This window comes from Pristis pectinata, chromosome 32 (assembly GCF_009764475.1).
Source record: "Pristis pectinata isolate sPriPec2 chromosome 32, sPriPec2.1.pri, whole genome shotgun sequence".
In the NCBI taxonomy this organism is placed as follows: domain Eukaryota; kingdom Metazoa; phylum Chordata; class Chondrichthyes; order Rhinopristiformes; family Pristidae; genus Pristis; species Pristis pectinata.
This window is the reverse complement of record NC_067436.1, coordinates 9729261-9751193: the sequence shown is the minus strand read 5'-3', so window position 1 is coordinate 9751193 and position 21933 is coordinate 9729261. Positions and strand designations below refer to the sequence as shown.

The 21933-nt window shown below is 44.6% G+C and overlaps 1 protein-coding gene across 2 annotated transcripts in view; it reads right to left on the bottom strand.

The window, feature by feature from the left end:
• cd276 (CD276 molecule) overlaps nucleotides 1-21933 on the bottom strand; it is a 331746-nt gene that overhangs the window by 100804 nt on the left and 209009 nt on the right. For both annotated transcript variants that reach the window (XM_052042581.1, XM_052042583.1), the window contains exon 5: nucleotides 5465-5599. In XM_052042581.1, coding sequence (XP_051898541.1) covers nucleotides 5465-5599 — 135 coding nt within the window. The remainder of the gene's footprint in view (nucleotides 1-5464; nucleotides 5600-21933) is intronic.

Here is a 21933-nt window from a genome sequence, read left to right as displayed (position 1 = left end):
GAGAGGACACTGGCATTGGCTTGGATAAATTTGGATGATTTTGTGGAGACGGCATTGGTGATATTTTTCCAGTACCTTTAGATGGCTGCACTATGTAATCCAAGTCACAGAAACGTACAGGAGGACAGGGATCGTTTTATTCATTCAAGGGGTGTGGACCACAAGCTGAGCCAGCATTTAATTGCCCATCCCTAATTGCCTTTGAGGAGGCAGTGGTGACTTGCCTTCTTGAACCGCTGCAGTCCTAGAGGTGTGGATATATTTGGGTAAAGACCAAGAAGTTGTTTGAGATCTGAATTCCTGATTTTCAAATGCTCTTTTCCTCAATTGATCAAAGATCATGCTGGTGCATTGAAGCAGGTAGCCACGCCAACTCACAAGTAACAATTATGCACTTACAAGCTCACATACGCACATGTTTATACAACATCGTTAATCTGCTTCATGAACTATCTTTTAACAAGATTTGGAAATTGAGTCACCGGGACATACCAGTAAAAATGCAATCATCTTGTATCGAATTGTTCAGCAACCCTGATGGTTTGGCAGCTGGCTCACTCATTAGTACATCATGTCCTCATGATCCATGGACCTGTTACCATGGTTCTGTGCACTCACAAGGTCAGATGGATATTATTGAGTGTGGCCCTGGTGAGTGGCCAGAGCTGGGGTTGGGAAAGACTCAAGGTGTATAAGAGGTTTGCCAGGATGCTGCCTGGATTAGAGGATGTGTGCTATGAGGAGAGACTGGACAAACTAGGGTTGTTTTCTCTGAAGCAGCAGAGGCTGAGGGAAGAACTGACAGAAGTTTATAAGGTTATGAAAGGCACAGATGGGGTAGACAGCCGGTATCTTTTTCCCAGGGTCGAAATATCTAATGCTAGAGGGCATGCATTTAAGGTGAGAGGGGTTAAGTCCAAAGGAGATGTGTTGGGCAAGTTTTTTTTTTACACAGAGGGTGGTGGGTGCCTGGAATGTGCTGCCAGGGGTGGTAGTGGATGCAGATACAACAGAGGCATTTAAGAGGATCTTAGGCACATGAATGTGCAGAGAATGGAAGGATATGGATATTGTGTAGGTAGAAGGGTTTAGTTTATTTAGGCAATTAATTACTAGTTTACTTAGTTCGGCACAACATTGTGGGCCGAAGAGTCTGTTCCTGTGCTGTACTGTTCTCTGTTGTATGTCAGGAATGAGGTAGCTTAGAGACCAGACCATGATCCACATTGCAGCCAGGGTCTGGAAGCCTTACATGCTTCAGCTTGTTTGGCAGGTTAAAACTCACTGAGTTGTGTTTCCCACTCCCTTTGAACTCACCAGGTTCACTGGGAAATTTATTATAGTACTGCGCAGCATGTTAAAAGAAAAAGTGAAATTAAAATGTATTGGAGTAATGTAGTCTGGGAAACCTGCCAATCTAGTTCTGAGGGCGCCGGACTATTGGAGCAGATCCCCAAGTGATTTGGTCTTTGAGGATCACCTGAACAGAGAGGAGAGATAAAGACAAGGGAAGGTCTGGGCAGGACATTCAGGAGCTTGGTAGTTGAAGGCACGGCCACCAATTACATTTGGGTAAGTGTAATGATCAAGTGGCCAGAAGGGCGAATGTCACTTGTGCAGCTGGTGGAGATCGGAATCGGGGGTGGGTGGGGAAGGCCAAAGAGACCAGAACTTTAAGATGATAAAGCAGGAACAATTTACTGATCTGCCATCAGACCTGTGTAGTTAGATTATCAGGAAGAACAAACGAGAGTAGGGCATCTTCCTCTCAATGACAGAGTGGTTACCAGATAAAAGGACAGATTACGAATGGGCTTGTTATGGCTGAGGGCACTAGGACAATTGCCCCTGGTGTTTTATACCCTCATCCCCCAAACATCCTTCGTTTCACTGGTAACTACCATTTCCTTTGGATCATACTCGCCATTGCCCTCAGAGCAACCATTTGCCCTTCTCCACCCCTGACTGGGGCTATGTCAGAGACTTCAAGGTACATCCATCCGGTTCCCAATAAAGCAGCAGTCATGCTTAGCATAGACATGGAGACGCTGCCTCCACAAGACCTGAACTGGTGCTCATTGACATAATATAGAACATAGAAGAGTACAGCACAGGAACAAGCCCTTCAGCCCACGACGTCTGTGTTGAACACACTGCCAAATTAAATTAGATCTCTTCTGCCTGTACATGATCCATACCCCTCCATTCCTTGAATATTAATGTGTCTGTCAAAAATATGGTCACTAATAAATCCAACAGGGAAATAATTAATCTGTGTACCCTTACCCAAAGATTGGAACTCACTACCACAGGAAGTGGTCAAGGTAGCCAGCAAAGTTAAGCAAGATATCTGCTAACAGTGTAAGATGTCTTAAACATTATCTTGCAAATTCATGAATCTTGCACTAAAATCAAGTCAAAGCATACGCCAGGAGAATTGGCTCACCAGTTTAGTTGCCATTTTACTCAATTGACTTTTAAGTGGGTTAAGAGGAAGCTCAACCACACTCGAAGAAAGGAGCAGAGGGACGTGATGGTGCTCGATAAAGTGAGCTGAAAGGTGGCCCAGTGGAGTATTAGCACAGTCAGGAACAAGTCTATAGTGCAGTCTATGCCTGTGCTATAAGTACTTTGTAATAGCAACTCTTCATTACTTGCACCTTAGCATCAGCTATTACCGCATCACTTATACTTTTTATGATCTGACATTTTTCTTCAGTGGTGATAACAGACTGTTTTCACAGTCTATACACTGCACCAGACATGAAATGCATAATCTATGACTTGAAAGAGAGAGCTTCAACAAATAGTGAAATGTTATAAATGCACAAGCCTATTTTAAAGTATTCATGATGCATCTTTGAAACATGGTTGTAAAAATTATTAACATTAAAATAAAGGTTTTGAAGTAATGCAACATATGTTAACTGTATTAAAATGGCTTAAGGTTGAGAAGCAAAACATGATGGTCAGGTAAAATTAAAGATCATGCTAACTGCAAAGAATGTGCTGAAACAGAATCACGTGCACATTTTCTTACAGCACAATAGGCCTTTCAGCCCATCAAGCTAATGCCAGCTCTCCAAGCACTCCTTTCAATTATTTCCCTGCACTACATTCTCTCTCACATGCCCATCAACTCTCCCCTCATTCTCCTGCCACACACCTAAGCTTGGGGAAATTTGCAGTTGATAATTACCAGCACATATGGAAGGAATCTGGGAGCACCCGGAGGAAACCCACACAGTCACGGGGAGAACGAGCAAACTTCTCACAGACAGCACTGGAAAGTCAGGATCAAACCGTGGTTGTTGGAACTGTAAGGCTGTCATGCTGCAACACTGTGCCATTATAAACCTTACAAGATGTGAAAATCAGGGCACTAATTTAGACTCTAATGTTAGGTTAGACATAGATAGAAAGCCTGAGAGAGAACAAGTGCATGAAATCTACCAGGAAGATTACAAAGAAGTACGGTTCTTGAAACAAGTCAGACCAGAACACCAATTAAGAAACAGAGAGAAAGAAAATGATGAAATGTACAAGGACCATGTTACTGAAGCGAGCGACATTTGTGGTAGAACTCTAGACCATTAGTATCAGGTTGTCGTTCAAAGAGTGAACCTCTCGCTGCCTTGGTGTAGCAGCCAGCATAATCAAAGACCCCACCCACCCGGGTCATTCTCTCTTCCCTCCTCTCCCATCAGGCAGAAGCCTGAGGGCACGTACCACCAGGCTCAAGGACAGCTTCTATCCCACAGTGATAAGACTATTGAACGGTTCCCTTGTACGTTGAGGTGGACTCTTGACCTCACAATCTACCTTATGACCTTGCACCTTATTGTCTACCTGCAATGCACTTCCCTGTAGCTGTGACACTTTACTCTGTACTGTTATTGTTTTTACCTGTACTACATCAATGCACTCTGTACTAACTCAATGTACCTGCACTGTGTAATGAATCGATCTGTACGAATGGTACGCAAGACAAGTTTTTCACTGTACCTCAGTACGTGACAATAATAAACCAATACCTGTGAGAGAATGAACAAGGATAACAAGGAACGGCTCAGTCTGCAGAGAAAGAGATGGGAGGAGGTAAAGAATGAAAACTGGGTTTGTAGGTAAGATCAAAAAAAAATGTATTTAAAGTATAGGATTAAAGAGGGAGAAAGAGAGGGGATGGGGTGGGAGAGGGATAGAGATACAACTGGAGAGAGAGAGTGGGGGAGGAAGAGAGGAGGAGAGAGAGGGGGATGAGGAGGAGGGAGAGAGGGAGGAGGGAGGGAGAGGGAGGAGGGGGGGTGGGAGAGGAAGGGGAGAGAGAGAGAGGAAAAGAGTGTGGAGGGGATGGCAGAGAGAGAGAGAAGGAGGGAGAGAAAGGGAGTGAGAGAGAGTGAAAGAGCAAGACCAAAAGGAGGAGAACATTCAGTAAAAGGGAGAGCAGAAGGGAGACACCATGCTGCAGCCTCTCGGAGGGTCAGGGTCAGGGTCTGAGCTTTCAAGGAACCGACTGTGACTCTCTTCTTTGTTAAGTGTTGTTCCTTTCCACTGGATACAACTTCACAAATCTGTTTCACTTATAACTTATATACCTACATCTATTATGATTTCTTGTGCTCACAAACAAGTCTCCTGAGTTAGTAAATTAAAGTAAAACAAAGTACAAATTGACAAATGTTACATCCTATACCTCCCGGTTCCAAGCTCCCCAGCCTGAGGAAACACTCCCAGCTTCTGTTTCCTTCTCAGAATCAACAGCATCACCTCTCACTCCACTGACTGTAGGTAAATCTTACTCAACCTCTCCTCAGTGGACCATCCCTCCATACCAACCATCAATCTAGAATACCTACCTCACACGAACGCTGAAGCAAGTACATTCTTAATTGGGTATGAAGAGCAAACCTGCATATCATCAATGTTTCGTATCAAAACTCTGCATCAAGATCTTGAGGCAGGGTTTCGACCTGAAATGTCAACAATTCCTTCCCTCCCACAGGTGCTGCTCGATCTGCTGAGTTCCTCCACAGATTGTTTGTTGCTCCAAATTTCAGCATCTGCACACTCCTGTGTCTCCTACTCCAGGTGTGGTCTGACATACAAGTCTCCCAGTGAACTGGACACACAGTTATCAGTCAAGGTTACATCAACTGAGCGAGAGATTTGTCTTCTCCTTCAGACTAAAAACCATTAAACCTTTAAATCTGCATAGTTGTGACGTAAATCACAGAGTAGTCCATGGTTCGATCTTCAATGTACATCTCAATTGATGAATGTTGATTACCCATTGATCTGTTCAGGCTGCCTCCAAAACACTCTACGCAAAGATGCATTTCACTGTGTGTTTCGATGTACATGTGACTAATAAAGAAATTTTATCTTATCAATGGAGAATGAGGGAAAGGAGTTATCGAGCTGGGGCAGGTTGTGACCTTTATAGGAACCAGGACACAGGACTCACCTCCCTCGTTCTCCTTGCAACTCTGCCGTATCTTCCGCCTGCACACATAGCCCAGGGCACCCAACAATCCCAGCAGACAGACAGAGAGTCCAATCGTCAGCCACAAGGCAACGGCTGGGAACTTTAGGTGCAGCCCTGTAGGGGGAAAGGGATAAGAGACAAATCAGTCACTGTGCTGAGAAGAGACAGCAGAACTTAATGATGCAGGTGAAAACATCTGATTCCTTGTTAAAATATTCCACAGTGAAACTCCGATAATCTGTAACCCGATGGTTTGAAAGTCCCAATGATTCAGCAGCCGGTTCCCACACTCCCCTGAAACTCATCGGTTTCCCAACTCCTTTGAAGCCCATCAGGGTCCTGGTTTCCCAGACTCCGCTGAAACTCACTGGGGCCCTGGTTCCTACCCTTCCTTGAAAATCACCTGGTTCTGCTTCCCGGCTCCTTTGAAATTTACCAAGTTGATTGGAAAGTTTAGGTACTAGTGCATTGTGTTACATCTAAAAAGAGGTGAATTAAAAGTGATTTGGAGTATGAATTGGGAATACCATTCAATGGTTTAGAAAACCTGACAGTTCAGCAAGACCAAAGTCCTGTGTGCCAGACTAACAGAGTTTATTGTAATAAGATAGCCCAGTCAGGCTGATAGGGCGAGGTGATGGGCTGCAAAGCCCACCTCAGTGCTGTCACAGTTAGCATGACGCTATTACAGCGCCAGCGACCTGGGTTCAATTACGGCCTCTGTCCGTAAGGAATGTGTACGTTCTCCCTGTGACTGTGTGGGTTTCCTCCGTGTGCTCCGGTTTCCTCCCACATTCCAAAGACATACGGGTTAGGAAGTTGTGGGGATGCTATGTTGGCGCCAGAAGTGTGGCGATACTTGCGGACTGCTCCCAGGCATTCTCTGCAAAGATACATTTCACTGTGTGTTTCAATGTACATGTGACTAATAAAGATATCTTCTCTATCTTATCAATGCAGCGTAATTTATTCGCAAGGTGTCTCATTTCTCCATTGATGCCATTTCTATTCCTGTGGCAGGAATAGAAGGAATTCCTGTTGGGAATCTTTGGAATCCCAACTTCCTGCGTAAAGCACAAAAGGGTCCACAAGGGTGGGGATTGTGAAGAGTCTGTTCCTTTTCTGCATCTTATCAAAAGTGATTCAGGAGCATCAAGGCCGACCAGTTAACGCGACTTGCACACCTCGCCATCTCTGACTCAGCGGGTGGTACTCTTGCCTCTGAGTCAGCAAGGTCTGGGTTCAAGACCCAGTCGAGAGACTGGAGCACCAAATTCAGGTTAGCATTTCAGACCAGCACAGAGCACTGTATTAGGATCAGGCATTTCACTGAGGCCTCACCTGCTCCCTTGGTGGATGTAACGTGCCGTCAGATCTACTGTAAGGAAGAGCAGCGGAGTCTCCCCCAGTGTACTGCATAACACACAGATCCCTCAACCAACATAACTAAAAGATTCACGTTGGTTAGGACTTGCTGTTCAGGTAGATGGCTACTTTGTCAAAGTCAAAGTCAAAGTATTGTTTATTGTCATATGCACAAGTACATGTGTGCACAGGTGCAATGAAAAACTTGCAGCAGCATCACAGGCACATAGCATCAGATACACAACATTCACAAGAAAAACACAAATTAACAATATAAAGTATACAAAATTATGCTATAAAAAAGAAAAGAAAGTCCATTGTAGTACAAAGTGGTCATAGTGTTGCTATACTGAGGTAGTGATAAGGATTGTGCAAGTTGGTTCAAGAACCAAATGGTTGAAGGGAAGTAGCTGTTCTTGAACTTGGTTGTGTGGGACTTCAGGCTTCTGTACCTCCTGCCCGATGGTAGCTGCGAGAAGATGGCATGGCCCGGATGGTGGGGAGGTGTTTGATGATAGATGTTGCTTTCTTGAGCCATCACAAGACATTGCCTTCTTGAGGTAGCACCTCATGTAGATACTACCAATGGTTGGGAGGGATGTGCCAGTGATGTATTGGGCTGAGTCCACTATTCTGCAGCTTCTTACGTTCCTGCGCATTCCAATTGCCATATTGCTGTAATGTTTACAACAATTGTGATCAGACTTCAGGACTGAAGTACTCTATTGGTACTCCCTGAGGCTGCAAAATAACAGCACAATCACATTTCACTGAAGGAGGCCACTTATTCCTGGGATCACCAGCATTTACCGTCTATTCCGAGCTGAACCCTGAACTGCAGAGACCGTTAAAAGCCAACCGCATCAGTGAGTCTGGAGTTACATATAGTTCAGACCAAGAAAGGATAGCAGATTTTCTTCCCTTACATTATTTTCACCACTTCCTCACATCACGTCTAACAATCTTCTTGTAATCCTTCAGGATTTACTTATTTATTTGATTTTGGCACAACATCATGGGCTGAACGCTCTGTCTAGCGCTGTACTGCTCTATATTCTTATTCCAGCTGCCGTGGTGGGATTCCTGAAAACCCCTGTTGACTGTTTCACCAGCCTCACAGGTAGTGAGTTCCAAATCGTCACCACACTCAGCATTTTTTTTCTCACATTCCCCCTCTTTTCCTTTCCTCATCACTTCAAATCTACGTCATTGAACTACTTGCTAATGGAAAAGCACAACTGGTACTCAAACAATCTAGCTGAAGCAGAGGTGCAGTCATTAGATGGGGAAATGCAGAGGTACAAAACACCCCTGGATGGCCAATCTCACTCTATTCTCCATAAACCTGAGGTCATTCAGAACTCTGCAGCCTGTGCCTAAATTCATACCAAAGTCCCATTCTCATCAACGCAGTGCTTACTGACCTCAATGGCTCCTGTTTAGGCAATGCCAGGATTTTAAAATCTTTACCCATTGTCAAATCCTTTGGTAATTATTTCCTTCACAATCTTTTTAATCAGTCCCTTAACCTCCCCTTCCATTCATCTGCACTTTATTTCTGACCTCTTGATTATCTCTGAACTTAACTGCACCCCCACTGGTAGCAATGAAGTTCCCCCATTGAGCAGCTTCAGGGGGGAGAGAGGACAATTACCTTCAATTGTCCTATCACACCCCCCCCCACCCCCTGAAGCCTTTCAACCTGTTCATGAGGAGTAACCTGAAAAAGGTCTATAAAATTATGAGGGGCAGAGATGATCACAGTCTTTTTCCCAGGGTAGGGGCGTCTAAAACCAGAGGGCATAGGTTTAAGGTGAGGGGGGAAAGGTTTAAAGAGAATCTGAGGAGCAAGTTTTTCACACGGGGGCTGGTGGATATATGGAACGAGCTGCCAGATAAAGTGGTAGAGGCAGGTACAATATTTAAAAGACATGAAAGTTTTAGAGAAGTGGGCCAAACAAGGGTAAATGGGATTAGTAATGGATAGGCATCCTGCACAAGCTGGGCCAAAGGGCCTGTTTCCATGCTGTACGAGTCCCCTCTCTTTCTGTAAAATTACCTCTCTACCCAAGTTTTTGGTCACCTGCCTTAATACATGGCTCTGTATCAAATGTCGTTTCTCAGCCTCCAGCGAAGTGTGGGACATTTCACTTCATTAAGGAACTACCTAAATGGCAGTTCTTCTTGGATACAAATATGGGCATGACCCATACTCAAACTTGCTGAGAGATTATTTCAAAAATACCAGAGATAATAGAAGATTAATTGGGAGGCATTCCTTCAGAAACTACACTCATATTTGATGCCAATAATCCCTTACCCACAAATGTGCATAACCACTATGCTGGATATGTTATATTCCAATCTAATTTGGAAATATATATTGCTATTTTTTCAGTGTTGCTGGGCCCGAACCCTGGAACTCCCTACCCAACAACACTATGGAAGCACCTTCAGTAGAAGGACTGCAAAGGTTTAAGTTGGTGGCACAAAGGAAATTGGTTGTAAGTAATAGGTTCTGGCCTTATCAATAATGTCCAGATTCTGATGAATGAAATAATCATAAAATCCTTTCCCTATATTCCTCTCAGCAGAAGGAATGTCATCCACTCCTTCATGTTTTTTTCACTAAGTAAATCTTTTCCTAATGTTAATGGCTCTGCTTTGTACCGGTCTACAGGAGCTAAAGACTCTGAGCTTGATTTAGCATCCGCACATTGCCTCGTAAATAAGAGCAGATTGTGTGTGGGTGTCTGCCGATCTGCATTAATTAAGCCAGGGTTCTCCCTAAGCACATCAGGCCTGTTGTCATCACTTACAACTGCTCAAGCATTCCATTTAAAATCTCAATGTCAAAGCCTTTAAAAATAATTGTTCCCTCTTGTGGGCAACTTCTAAAGATGAAGTACATCTGTGCTAGAAACTAGAATGTTTTATAGTCTGTAACAAACCCCGACTGAACTTGTAGCAAATGTTTGTAAAAAGATCTTGCACAACAAAAGCCCCATTTCCAAAACCGGTCTTCTTCAAATTTCAATGTTACATGTTAAAAACAACTTGTTTATGAGCAGCAGTGGGGGTTTCAATTGGGGTTCGCATCACTCAACAATTTGTATTGGAAGTGTGAGTCCTTCAAAAGATCTATGTGTTTCCAAATGAAGCACAATGGAGTCCTGTCAACGACATCTGTATGGACTACCATTTCGGCAAATGGTCCTTCACTTGAAAAGTGAGAACCCAGGCGACTTTAATTGCCACAAGGACGAGCAAGTTAAAAAGAATGGAAGAAGCAAAGTGGGGCTGGCCAGGGGCATCACCCTGAAAATCAAAAAAGAAATACAGGTGCGGGAAATCTGAAATAAAATAGAAAATGCTGGAAACACTCTGCAGGTCAGGCTGCATCTATAGAAGGAAAATCAGAGTTAACATATCAAGTTAAAGAGTCATAGAGTAACACAGCACGAAAGCAGTCCCTTTGGCCCAACTCATCCATGCCAGCCAAGGTGCCTACCTAAGCTAGTCCCATTTGCCTGTGTTTGGTCTGTATCGCTCAAAAGCTTTCCCATCCATGTACTTATCGAAATGTCTTTTGAATGTTGTTATTGTACCTGCCTCAACTACTTTCTCTGGCAGCTCATTCCATACACACACCACCCCTCAGTTACCCCTCAAGTCCCTCCTAAATCTTTCCCCTGTCACCTTAAACCTATGCCCTCTCATTTTTGGTTCACTTTCCCTGGGGAAAATACTGCATGCATTCACCCTATCTAATCCACTCATGATTTTATACACCTCTATAAGATCAGCTCTATGTTCCAAGGAATAAAGTCCTAGCCTGCCCAAGCTCTTCCTATAACTCAGGCCTTCCAGTCCTGGTAGCCTTCTTGTAAATCTTCTTTGCACTCTTTCCAACCTAATGGTGTCTTTCCTATAATGGGGTGATCAAAACTGCACACAATACTCCAAGTGCGGCCTCACGAACATCTTGTGCAACTGCAACATAATGTCCCAACTCTTATAGTCAATGCCCTGACTGATGAAGGACCTCATCAGGACCTGAAGAGTTCTGTTTTTCTTTTTACAGATGCTTTCTGACCTGCGGAGTGTTTCCAACATTTTCTGTTTTGAAGCATAATCTTGCTAATGAGGGTTTTAATGGCGGATGAGATGCCACAGAACAGACATTTTGTTTTCTGCTTCTCTTGGCAAAATAACATCAGCTATTGTCACAGCAGAGTTCCAGGTGAAGATACTTTAGACTGCATTGAATCGTCAAACTGAACTGGAGGTTCGGTGAAGATAGGGGTGACATGTTAACTTTCGCAACCCCACAAGTGGCCAGGTTTGTTGAACTGAATTTTATGACAGTGGGATGGTATTCACAGCATTTCATGTGCTAGTCCAGAACTTGATGATGACACAGAAGGCTAGCTAGTGGTGCTGTTGTCTCACAGCTCCAGGGACCCGGGTTCAGTACTGACCTCTGGTGCTGTGTATGTGTGTGGAGTTTGCACGTTCTCCTCGTGACAGCATGGGGTTCCCCGGTACATCAATCTACTCCCCCACATCCCAAAGACACCTGGTTGGTTAATTAGTCACTATGAGTTGTTCCTAGTGTGAGTGGTAGAATCTGGGAGAAGTTGATGAGAATGTGGGGAGAATAAAATAGGATTAATGTCGGGTTGGTGTAAATGGGTGCTTCACGCAAACTGTAGACCGATGTCCATTTTCTGTGGAGTGTGACTTCATGACTAGCTACCCTTAACTGTCATTTTGTGGAACCTTACTGTGTATAAATTGGCTGCCACATTCCCCATGTCAAAAAAGCACTTAATTGTAAAGAGCTTTGGGACACATTTGAAGGTTCTTTAGCTGCAGTTTTTATCTGACTCTTCAAGGTTGTCACTTGTGGGGTTAATTACTCAAGGACTCTACCAGCCCTTTGAGAGTAGAGGACTTTGAGATGAAATGTGTTTCTCTCAAAGTTCATCGAGTCAAATGGCACAGCCTCCTCTTGTTTCAAAGGAAACATCCAAAGCTTGTCCAACCTTTCCTCACAGCTACAATTTTCCAGTGTCGACAGGTCTCCTCGAACCCTCAGCAGTGCTGTCACTTTCCGCCTGCAACGTGGTGACCAGAACCGTGTGTGGTTTCTCACCTTGGCCTCTGCACCTTTGCCAAGAACAACCTCACTTCCAGCACCAGGTCTGTAGCACTGCAGGTCATGTCTTTAAACACACGTCAAAATATCCATTAACATTTGATAAGGGTTTCTGCCTCCTCCACTTTGTCAATCAGTGATGCTTAACACCCTCTCAGTAAAAAATATTTCCTCATCTCCACTCCACTCCTTTCCCCAATTGTCTTGATAGGTATCTAATTAGTCAAGTTACCAAGGGATATGGGGATAAGGCCAGAAATTGGGGCTAGATAGGAATAGTTTTAGTTTAGCACATGGAGCAGACTCGATGGGCCGAATGGCCTACTTCTGCTCCTTTGTCTCGTGATCTTGTGATCTATGCCTCTTGGTTTATGATCCCTCTGTTAAGAGAAATATGTCCTTACTATTTATACTAGTAAGGCCTATATAATTTTCTGTACCTCATTTAAATCTGCCCTCAGCTTCCTTTGTTTCAAAGGAAACAACCCCAGTTTATCTAATCTTTCCTGATAGCTACAGTTTTCCAGTGTTGATAGCTCCTCACAAATCCCCTCTGCAACCTCCCTGGTGCAGTGACATCCTGCCTGCTATGTGGTGACCAGAACTGTTTAGTTTCTCACTGCAACACCTGCTCCTTTACCAAGAACAACGCTATGGGATCCCACTTCATGATGAAGGTCCAAGCCTATCAAATGTGTGCGTCCTTCTGAGGAAACATGTGGTGTATTCAGATTTTTAAAAAGGCTTTCAGTAAGGATTCACACAGAACAAGGTTAGCACATAGAATTGGGGGTTATATACTGGTATGGATCAAGTGTTGGTTAACAGATCGAAAAAAAGAATAAATGGATCCTTCTCTGATAGAAGGCTGTGACCAGGTCTAACTGTTCACGATATACATTGTTGATTTAAGCTGAGAGGAGCAAATGTAATGGAACATACCACTGAACCCAGCAAGGAGTTTCCTAGTTTCATACTATCTGCATCTCTTGTACTTCTGACATTAATATGGGATGGTGTTCACTCCCACACTGACACCTGGGTAACCAAGGGAACCTGTCCCAGGAACCTCAATCCCAACTGAAATTGGCTCTGTTAAAATTCAACTGAGGCATTTCCCCAAATCTCTCTTCTTTGTATGATTCCCATTTCCCAAAATGCCAGCTCCTGTCACATCCTCCTGCCACAAAATCAGCATTCCCAATCCTGTACTCCAGTCAAGGCACGTACAGCATAGAAACAGGCCCTTCAGCCCACCATATCCACGCCAACCTTTTTGCCCGTCTACACTCATCCGATTTGCCCACATTAGTACCGTATGGTAGTGTAGCGATTAGCATAACGTTATTACGGTGCCAGCAACCCGGGTTCAATTCCCGCCGCTGTCTGTAAGGAGTTTGTACGTTCTCCCCGTGTCTGCGTGGGTTTCCTCCGGGTGCTCCGGTTTCCTCCCACATTCCAAAGACGTACGGGTTAGGAAGTTGTGGGCATACTATGTTGGCACCGGAAAAGTGGCGACACTTGCGGGCTGCCCCCCAGCACATTCTCAGTAATGCAAAAATATGCATTTCACTGTGTGGTTCGATGTACATGTGACTAATAAATAAATATCTAGGTGGACCCAGGTGAGGAGGGGAGAGTGGGAATAGGCTGGGAGGTGATAGGTGGAGGTGAAGCTGATGGAATCTGATAGGACAGGAAGGTGAGGGAGAGGGGGGGGGGAGGAGGGTAGATGGGAACAGTGGGGGTAAGGGGAATCAGTGGGAGGAGTGTGTGGTGAATCCTGGTAAATCTGATCTCGATGGGGTTGAGCAAGGCTTTGGAGGAATGAGGAGTCAGTTGGCGGAATTGCTGAAGTAGACAGGAAGCAAACTTCTGGGTCACGGACCAGGGATTTGACAAATTTAAACCATCAAGCTCAGAACTGGCTTGCTTCCATTGGCTTAACACTCAATGACAGCACCACCTGGTGTGAATTAAGTACAGTGTGTTCCCACAGCAACGCCCATTAACCTTCAGACTGGCAATCCTCACCCTAGTGTGAGCCGGCTCTGAAGCCCACATTATCAATCACAACAACTTGTGTTTGCAGCACCTTTAACTTGGCAAAACATCCCAGCAATTCCACCAAACAAAATTTGACACTGAACCATATGCGATGTGGGTCTGAAACAGTGTGTTTCAATCACTGGCTTAGCTGGTTGTCTGAGGACTTTTAGCGTTATTTTCTTGGTGGGATTTATTCTGCACTTCCCACTTATTTCCTATAAAGTGAAAGGATTTGCTTATGGGAGGACCTTCTGTAGCTCAGGGTCACACCTCTGAGGTGACATCCATTGTAATCCAAGAGCTTTCCAATGGAATCTGCATGTGGTGAACTTGTAGGACAAGTATGAGCATTTTGGCAGCGGGCTGTCAGAGTCAAGGTGACCAAAAGCTTGCTGGAAGAGGTGGGAGGGGAGGTTTAGAGGGAACACAATGGCACAGCCAGTATCGCTGCTTCCTCACAGCACTGGAGACCAGAGTTCAAGCCTGACCTCCACTGCTATCTGTGGAGTTTGCTTGTTCTCTCTGTGACCATGTGGGTTTCCTCTGGGTGCCTGGATTTCCTCCCACATCACAAAGATGTGCGGGTTGGTAGGTTAATTGGCCGCTATGAATTGCCCCTCGTGTGTAGGTGAGTGGTAGAATCTGGAGGGTATTGATTGGAATGGGGTTCAAATAAAAACAAATGGAATTAATGTAAAATGGGTGTTTGATGGTCAGCACAGACTCAGTGGGCCGAAGGGCCTGTTTCACTGCTGTATCACTGTATGACACCAGAGTCCAGAGTCGCTCAGCTGGAAGCAATGATACCAAAACTGGAACAATTACACCTGGGTTGATAAGGAGCCTAGCAATCAAATAGCTCAGAACACCTCCTCAAACTACAAGGGCATGGTATAACGATCATGAGCTCTTGGCAAAGCAGCTGCTTCCCAAGTGCTGGCACAGGAGTGAACAGCCCATAATAATGTCAGATGCACAAGATACATCAGAAGGTCAGATGGTGCAAAACAAGGAAACTCCTTGCTGGGTTCGGCTGTGTGCTCAACTCTTCCTGCTCAGGATATCCAGGAAGAACACACACTTTTGAAATGCTTCGACCTTCATTGCAGAGTAGAATCCCATTGCAATATCCTTGGCAAAGGAGCAGAAGCTACGATGAACTGTGTATAGCGCTGGTCAGCACGGAGCAGTGGGGATGTAATTGCACTGGGGAGAGTCCAGAGATTTACAAGGAGCTGCCAGCACAGAAAAATCGTAGCCATGTGAAAAGATTGGATAAGCTGGGGTTATTTTCTTTGCATCATAGGAAGCTGAGGGCAGATTTAATTGAGATACATAAAATTATATAAGGCTAAGATGGATAACGATGTGGATCAGAAAGATTGGGCCAAACGCAGGCAAATGGGATTGGTTTAGGGTCAGCAAGTTGGGCCAAAGGGCCTGCTTCCATGCTGTATTACTCTATGACTTGATGACATATTTCCCTTAACAGAGGAATCAAAAACCATATTGCACAAACTTAAGACAATTGGGGAAAGGATTAGAGGCAAGATGGGGAAATTCTTTTTACCGAGAGGGTGCTGAACATCTGGAACTCACTGCCTGACGAGTTGGAAGAGGCAGAAAGACTCAACAAATTACCTGAATATGAATTTGAAGATATGACCTGCAGGGCGACAGACCCAGGGCTGGACTTACTGAGCTAGTTCATTTCCAACCAGCACAGACACAATGGGCCAAATGGCCTCCTTCAGCGTCATAAGTTTTCTAAGATGGTTTCTGAAGGAAGGGATGAGTGAGAATCAAGCAGCAGGAACTGGCCAAGTCTCGCAGTAAGGTGGAAGGGGAAGGGCGAGCACAAGTGGTGTGCTGAGCGTAGACAAGCGAACAAGCTTCGGAGCATCTACTTTGGCCAGTGGAATTCAAGGATAAATAATAAGGAGATGGATAGGAAAGGTTTAGAGGGACGTGGGCCAAACATAGGAAAATGGGACTAGCTACTTTCTTAGAAGTTCAAGGAGAGTCAGCATCTCATCAAAGACTCTAACAAACTTCTACAGGTGTACAGCGGAAAACATTCTGACTGGTTGCATCAGAGCCTGGTATGGGAAACCCAATGCATTGGAACACAAGGGGCTACAAAGAGTGGTGGACTCAGCCAGTTCCATCATGGGTACAGCTCTCCCAACCATCTAGGATATCTACAAGACGCGATGTCCCAGGAAGGCAGCATCTATCATCAGGGTCTCCCACCATCCGGGCCATGCCCTCTTCTCGATGCTGCCATCAGGCAGGAGGTACAGGAGCCTGAAGACCCACACCTCAAGGTTCAACAACAGCTTCTTCCCCACTGCCATCAGGTTCTTGAAACCACCTGAAAAACCCCCAACACTACCTCGGACTATTTCTTTTCTCTCTCTCAATCTTGCACTAGTGTCATTATGTTTATTTGGAACACATGCAAGTTATGTATAAACTTAATTTTATGTTAACTTATGTTTATCCTTGTACTGTACTGTGCTGCTGCTGCAAAATGCTAATTTTCATGGCATTTATACCCTGTGTATGTATGTCGATGAGTTTAGGTAGGCATCTTGGTCAGCATGGATGAGATGGGCCGAAAGGTTCCATCAATATTCCACCACTCCCACACAACTAAGTCCTGGACTTGTGTGGAGTCTCTGAACTCTACATTAAATCTAATGGCAGAATCTGCCTACACCAGTCAGATCTGATAAAGGATCATTTAAATGAAGATGCTAGGCTTGGAGAATGGGTAAACAAAGTGTTTATTTTTAATTATCTTACTTTAGTTTATAATCTGTACAATCCAATAAAAGCCTTAATGAGATTTTAATTCACGTTTTTGTTATTCTAATTGTTTCTTATATGCTTTCTTTGTTATTTACATCACTGAATGACTTTTAAATAACTACGAATATCCAAGACGCCTTAGAAAACATAGAAGAAAATTCCTCGAGTTCTTTGACAGCTGGTGAAGCCCTGCCCTCAGACCAGCCTCCTGACAAAGCCTATCAGATCATTCTGGGTGGGGCTCCCACAGTGTGTTGCACGGTCCTACTTGACCCTGATTGCTCTCTGTCACTCAGTGCCTGAGACCAACTTCAGCTCCACGATGAAGAGCTTATATTTAAGCAATATTCTCAACCCCAGTCTCCCAAAATGCACGTACTTGCTCTAATTTTGAGACTTTCCACACAGAATGCCTTTGAGATATCTTCCTCAACCGGTAATTGGTTTATTATTACTGCGATACAGTGAAAAGCTTTGTTTTGCATGCCATCCAAACATAAGTACATCGAAGCAGTAGAAAGGGAAAAACAATAACAGAATGCAAAATATAGTGCTACAGTTACAGAGAAAGTGCAGTGCAGGCAAACAATAAGATGCAAGGGCCATGACAAGGTAAATTAAGAGATCAAGTGTTCATCTTTATTGTACAAGAGGTTTGTTCAGGAATCTTATAACTGGGATAGAAGCTATCCTTGAGTCTGGTGGTATGTGTTCTGAAGCATTTGTATCTTCTGCCCAGTGGAAGGGGGGGGGGGGGGGGAGAGAATGAGTGGGGTAGGAGGGTTCCTTCATTATGTTGGCTGCTTTCCCAAGGCAGCAGGAAGTATAGACAGAGTCAGTGGAGGGGAGGCTGGTTTCCGTGACGGACACAACTCTCTGCATTGCGATTTCCCCTCTACAACAGTGAACGTAGCTCATTCTGCCTCTTCTCACCTCATCCATATCCCGCAACTCTGCTCTCAGCCCCTCTCCTCCTGACTCGGACAAGAACAGAGTTCCTCTGGTCCTCACCTACCACTCCACCAGCCTCTGAATCTTCCTTTACAACTTGTCGCCAGCTCCAACTAGATTCCACCACCAGACACATATTTCCCTCTCCTTCCCTTTCTCATGACCATAAGGAAGTGAACTCCTCTGCCCTTCTCTCAAGCGTTCATCCCTCTGGAAGGGGAGACAGTGGACCAGTTTAAAGTCCCTCTGGCAGTGCAGTGGAATGCAAAAACCCTGCTGCACTTAAAGTACCAAGACAACAGACCTGATGTGCAAGAACACATAAAGCTACAGAACAAGAGCTAGGACGTGGAATTGGTCTGAATAGCTCTTTACAACCAACATGGGTGGCACATCAGTGCAGCTGCTAGACCTGCTACACAGTGACCCAGGTTAAATACTGATCTCCAGTGCTGTCTGTGTGGAGTTTGCATGTGCTCCCTATGACTGCCGGGAGCTCTGGTTTCCTCCCAAATCCCAAAGATGTGCAGTTGCTAGGTTAATTGGCCTCTGTAAACTACCCCCAGTGTGTAGGTGAGTGATAGGATCTGGGGGAAGTTGATGGAACTGAGGGGAGAATAAAATGGGATTAGACAGGGATCAGTATAAAAGGGGGCTGGATAGTCAGCATGGTCTCAGTGAGCTTAAGGGCCTGTTTCTGTGCAAAATGCCTCTATGAATGTAATAGAAGATTTAGTGATTCTCATCTCAAATTTCAAATATTTTTTTACGATGTAAGAGACCAGTTGAGCCATGAAATCTATGCTGGCTCTTAGACCCCATTTCTCCACGAACTCCCTGTAACCTCTTCGCTCTCGCATGCCCCTCAACTGCCCCCTGATTCTCCTGCAACCTGCCTGCAGTAGTTAACTCGCAATGGTCAATTAGCCCACCTTTAACAGGATAAACTAGAGTATCAAAGACGAAATCCATGCGGTCACAGAGAGAACATGCAAACTCCACGCAGACAGCACCTGAGGTCAGGATCGAACTCGTGTCTCTGGAGCTGTGAGGCAGCAGCACTAACTGCTGCTCCACTGTAAGCTGGCTCCTCCAATAGCTTATTACCTCTGGAGGGGAGTGATCCTAATACACTGTCCTCTAACCAGTTTCATCCATAAACTCAAGTCATTTGCATCAGGAACTTTGTCAAAACTGCTTTGAATACTGAAGGGCAATTTATATTTCAACTGACTCAACCAGTTACAATCTGAAACCGAGAATAAATAAATTTATTATTGAATATTTAATTACATCCCTGAATGAATTTGTTACACACAGAAATCGTTTTTTTGACAAATCGGGATTTATTTGCCCTGGCTCTGTGCGGCAGTTTGCACTCCATTCCCAGGCCTCTTGCTCTTTATTGCTCCTCAGAGTGTGATTACCCGATTAATGTCAATTTGGAGCCTGTATTTATTACACTGCAGACTCTCGTCTGTTTGAAATTGGGTAGTGGCGGGCTAAAATTTATTGCAATAGCATTTCAGTGCAACTAACAAGCCAAAATGAAGAGAAGTGAGCCCATCGCTTGAGAGACGTGGAGATTGTTAAATGCTAGAAATGAAGGCTGCATCTAAAGCAAGGACAGTAAGGCTGTGGCAGAGATGCTTCATTTCAGCGCAGCTTCTTACGCCAATGGTTGAAGCATTAACCTGTACAGAGATTTCTCTAATTCCTTACAACATAGAAGAGGCTAGTTTGGCCCATTGCTCACAGAACAATCACCTTTTGTTTTATTCATTCAAGGGATGTGGACTTCGCAGGCTGAGCCAGCATTTATTACCCATCCCTAGTTGCCCTTGAGAAAGTGGTGGTGAGCTGCCTTCTTCCAGTGATGGTGAAGGAACGGCGATGTATTTCCAAGTCAAGGTGGTGTGTGGCTTGAAAGACAACTTTCCAGTGGTGGTGGTTCCTGTATTTTTCTGCCCTCGTCCTTCTAGCTGGTAGAGATTGTGGGTTTGGAAGGTGTTGCCTGAGGAGTCTTGGTGAGTTGCTGCAGTGCATCCTTGAGATGGTACAAACTGCTGCCACCGTGCATTAGTGGTGGAGTCAGTGAGTGGTTGTGGATGAATCCCCCACTAAATTTCCCTGTAACCTATTCTCTCCACATTCTCATCAACTTCCCCCCCACCTTCACACCAGGGGCAATCTACACTGGCCAATTAACCTACCAGTCCACGTGTCTTTGGGATGTGGGAGGAAATCAGAGCAACCAGAGGAAACCCCCATGGTCACAGGGAGAACGTGCAAACTCCACACACAGACCAGTACCGGAGGTCAGGGTCAAACCCAGATCTCTGGAGCCATGTGGCAGTGGCTCTACTATCTGCGCCACTGTGCTGTTAGGAGCCACTGTGATATAAACCATAAAGCAAGAGTCCATCATGACCTCAAAATCTACATTGTCCTGACTTTGCACCTTATTGTCTACCTGCAGTGCACTTTCTCTGTAACTGTAACACTACATTCTGCATTCTGTTATTGCTTTTCCCTTGTACTACCTCGATGTACAGATGTGATGAAATGATCTGTATGGATGGCGTGCAAAAAAAAGTTTTTCACTGTACATGTGATAATAATAAACCAATTTCCAATTACCAGATCTACATAAAAAGACACTGGGGCAGGAGATCAAAGGGCTGTGGGAGAGAGCTTAGAGACAGTAGGTGTTGGGATGAATTTCCAGAACTTAAACCCTTGGCAGCTGAAGGCATCAGTGGGAAAGAGGTGAAACTTAGTGACGTGCAAAACCTGCCTACATTGCTCTACAAAACAAGATTGAAAAGAACTGTAATTGAAAATCAACTGCAGAGACTGGAAATTAAAAAAAAACATAAGTTGCTGAAAACATTTAGCAGGTCAGGGCAACATCTATAAAAAGAGAAAAACAGTTAACATTTCAGGTCATAATGAATGGTGACCCAACTAGTTGAACTGCTACCTCTCAGCACTAGTGACCCGGGTTCAATCCTGACTTCTGATGCTGCCCTGGTGGAGTTTGCACATTCTCCCTGTGACCACGTGAAGTTCCTCCGGGTGCTCTGGTTTCCTCTCACATCCCAAAGCTGTTCTGGTTATTAGGTAAATTACTCACCCCTCACGTCGATGGGTAGTGGGAGAATCAATGAGCATCTGAGAGAGAAGAGGATGTGAGGAAATGGGGTACAGTTTTGAACAGTACAACTTTGAAGGGCTACAGGAAGAGAGAGACCACTTGTATGAATCGCTTAAGGTGAAAGAACAGGTTGATGAGCTGCTAAAGACAAGGATACCTTTAGCAACACACACACAGGCGCTGGAGGAACTCAGCAAGTGAGGAACTCAGCAAGTGAGGCAGCACCTGTGGAGGGAAATGAACAGCTGACATTTCAGGTTGAGATCCTTCATCAGGACTGGGCCTGGCCAGTCCAGATGAAGGGTCTCGACCCAAAACATCCACTGCTCATTTCCCTCCATAGATGCCGCCTGACCTGCTGAGTTCCTCCAGCGCCTGATTGTGTTGCTCCAGATTTCCAACATCTGCAGTCTCTTGCGTCTCCAAGGATACCTTTAGTTTTGTTTTACTAAGAGAAGAACTTGGCACAGATGTGATACCATGAATTTAAAATCACTGGTTAGACTTCAGCTGGAATTTGCATTTTAGGTTATAAAGGCCTGGGAGAACGTGCCAAATGGATTTTCCTGGAAAGGTACCAGAAATGAGGAACCAGGTAGATGGAGAGGTGACAGCAGCTGGGAGTCTTCCTAAGAACAGAGGTTGGGAGGCCAATTAACAAAATCACAAACTGTTCTGACAGGAGCTGAGGAGAAGCCATTCATAATGGCACAAAGGTCTGTGACTAGATTGGTATTGGTATATTATTGTCACTTATACCGAGGTACAGTGAAAAACTTGTCTTGCATACTGATCGTACAGGTCAATTCCTCACACAGTGCAGTTACATTGAGTTAGACTCCAGCTGAGTGGGAGAAGAGCCAGAGGTTAAAACAAGGACGATAAAAGCTGTGGCAATCTCGAATGCATTGTTTGAAAGGCCAAGGTGAGCAGGTTCAACTTTCATTTTCA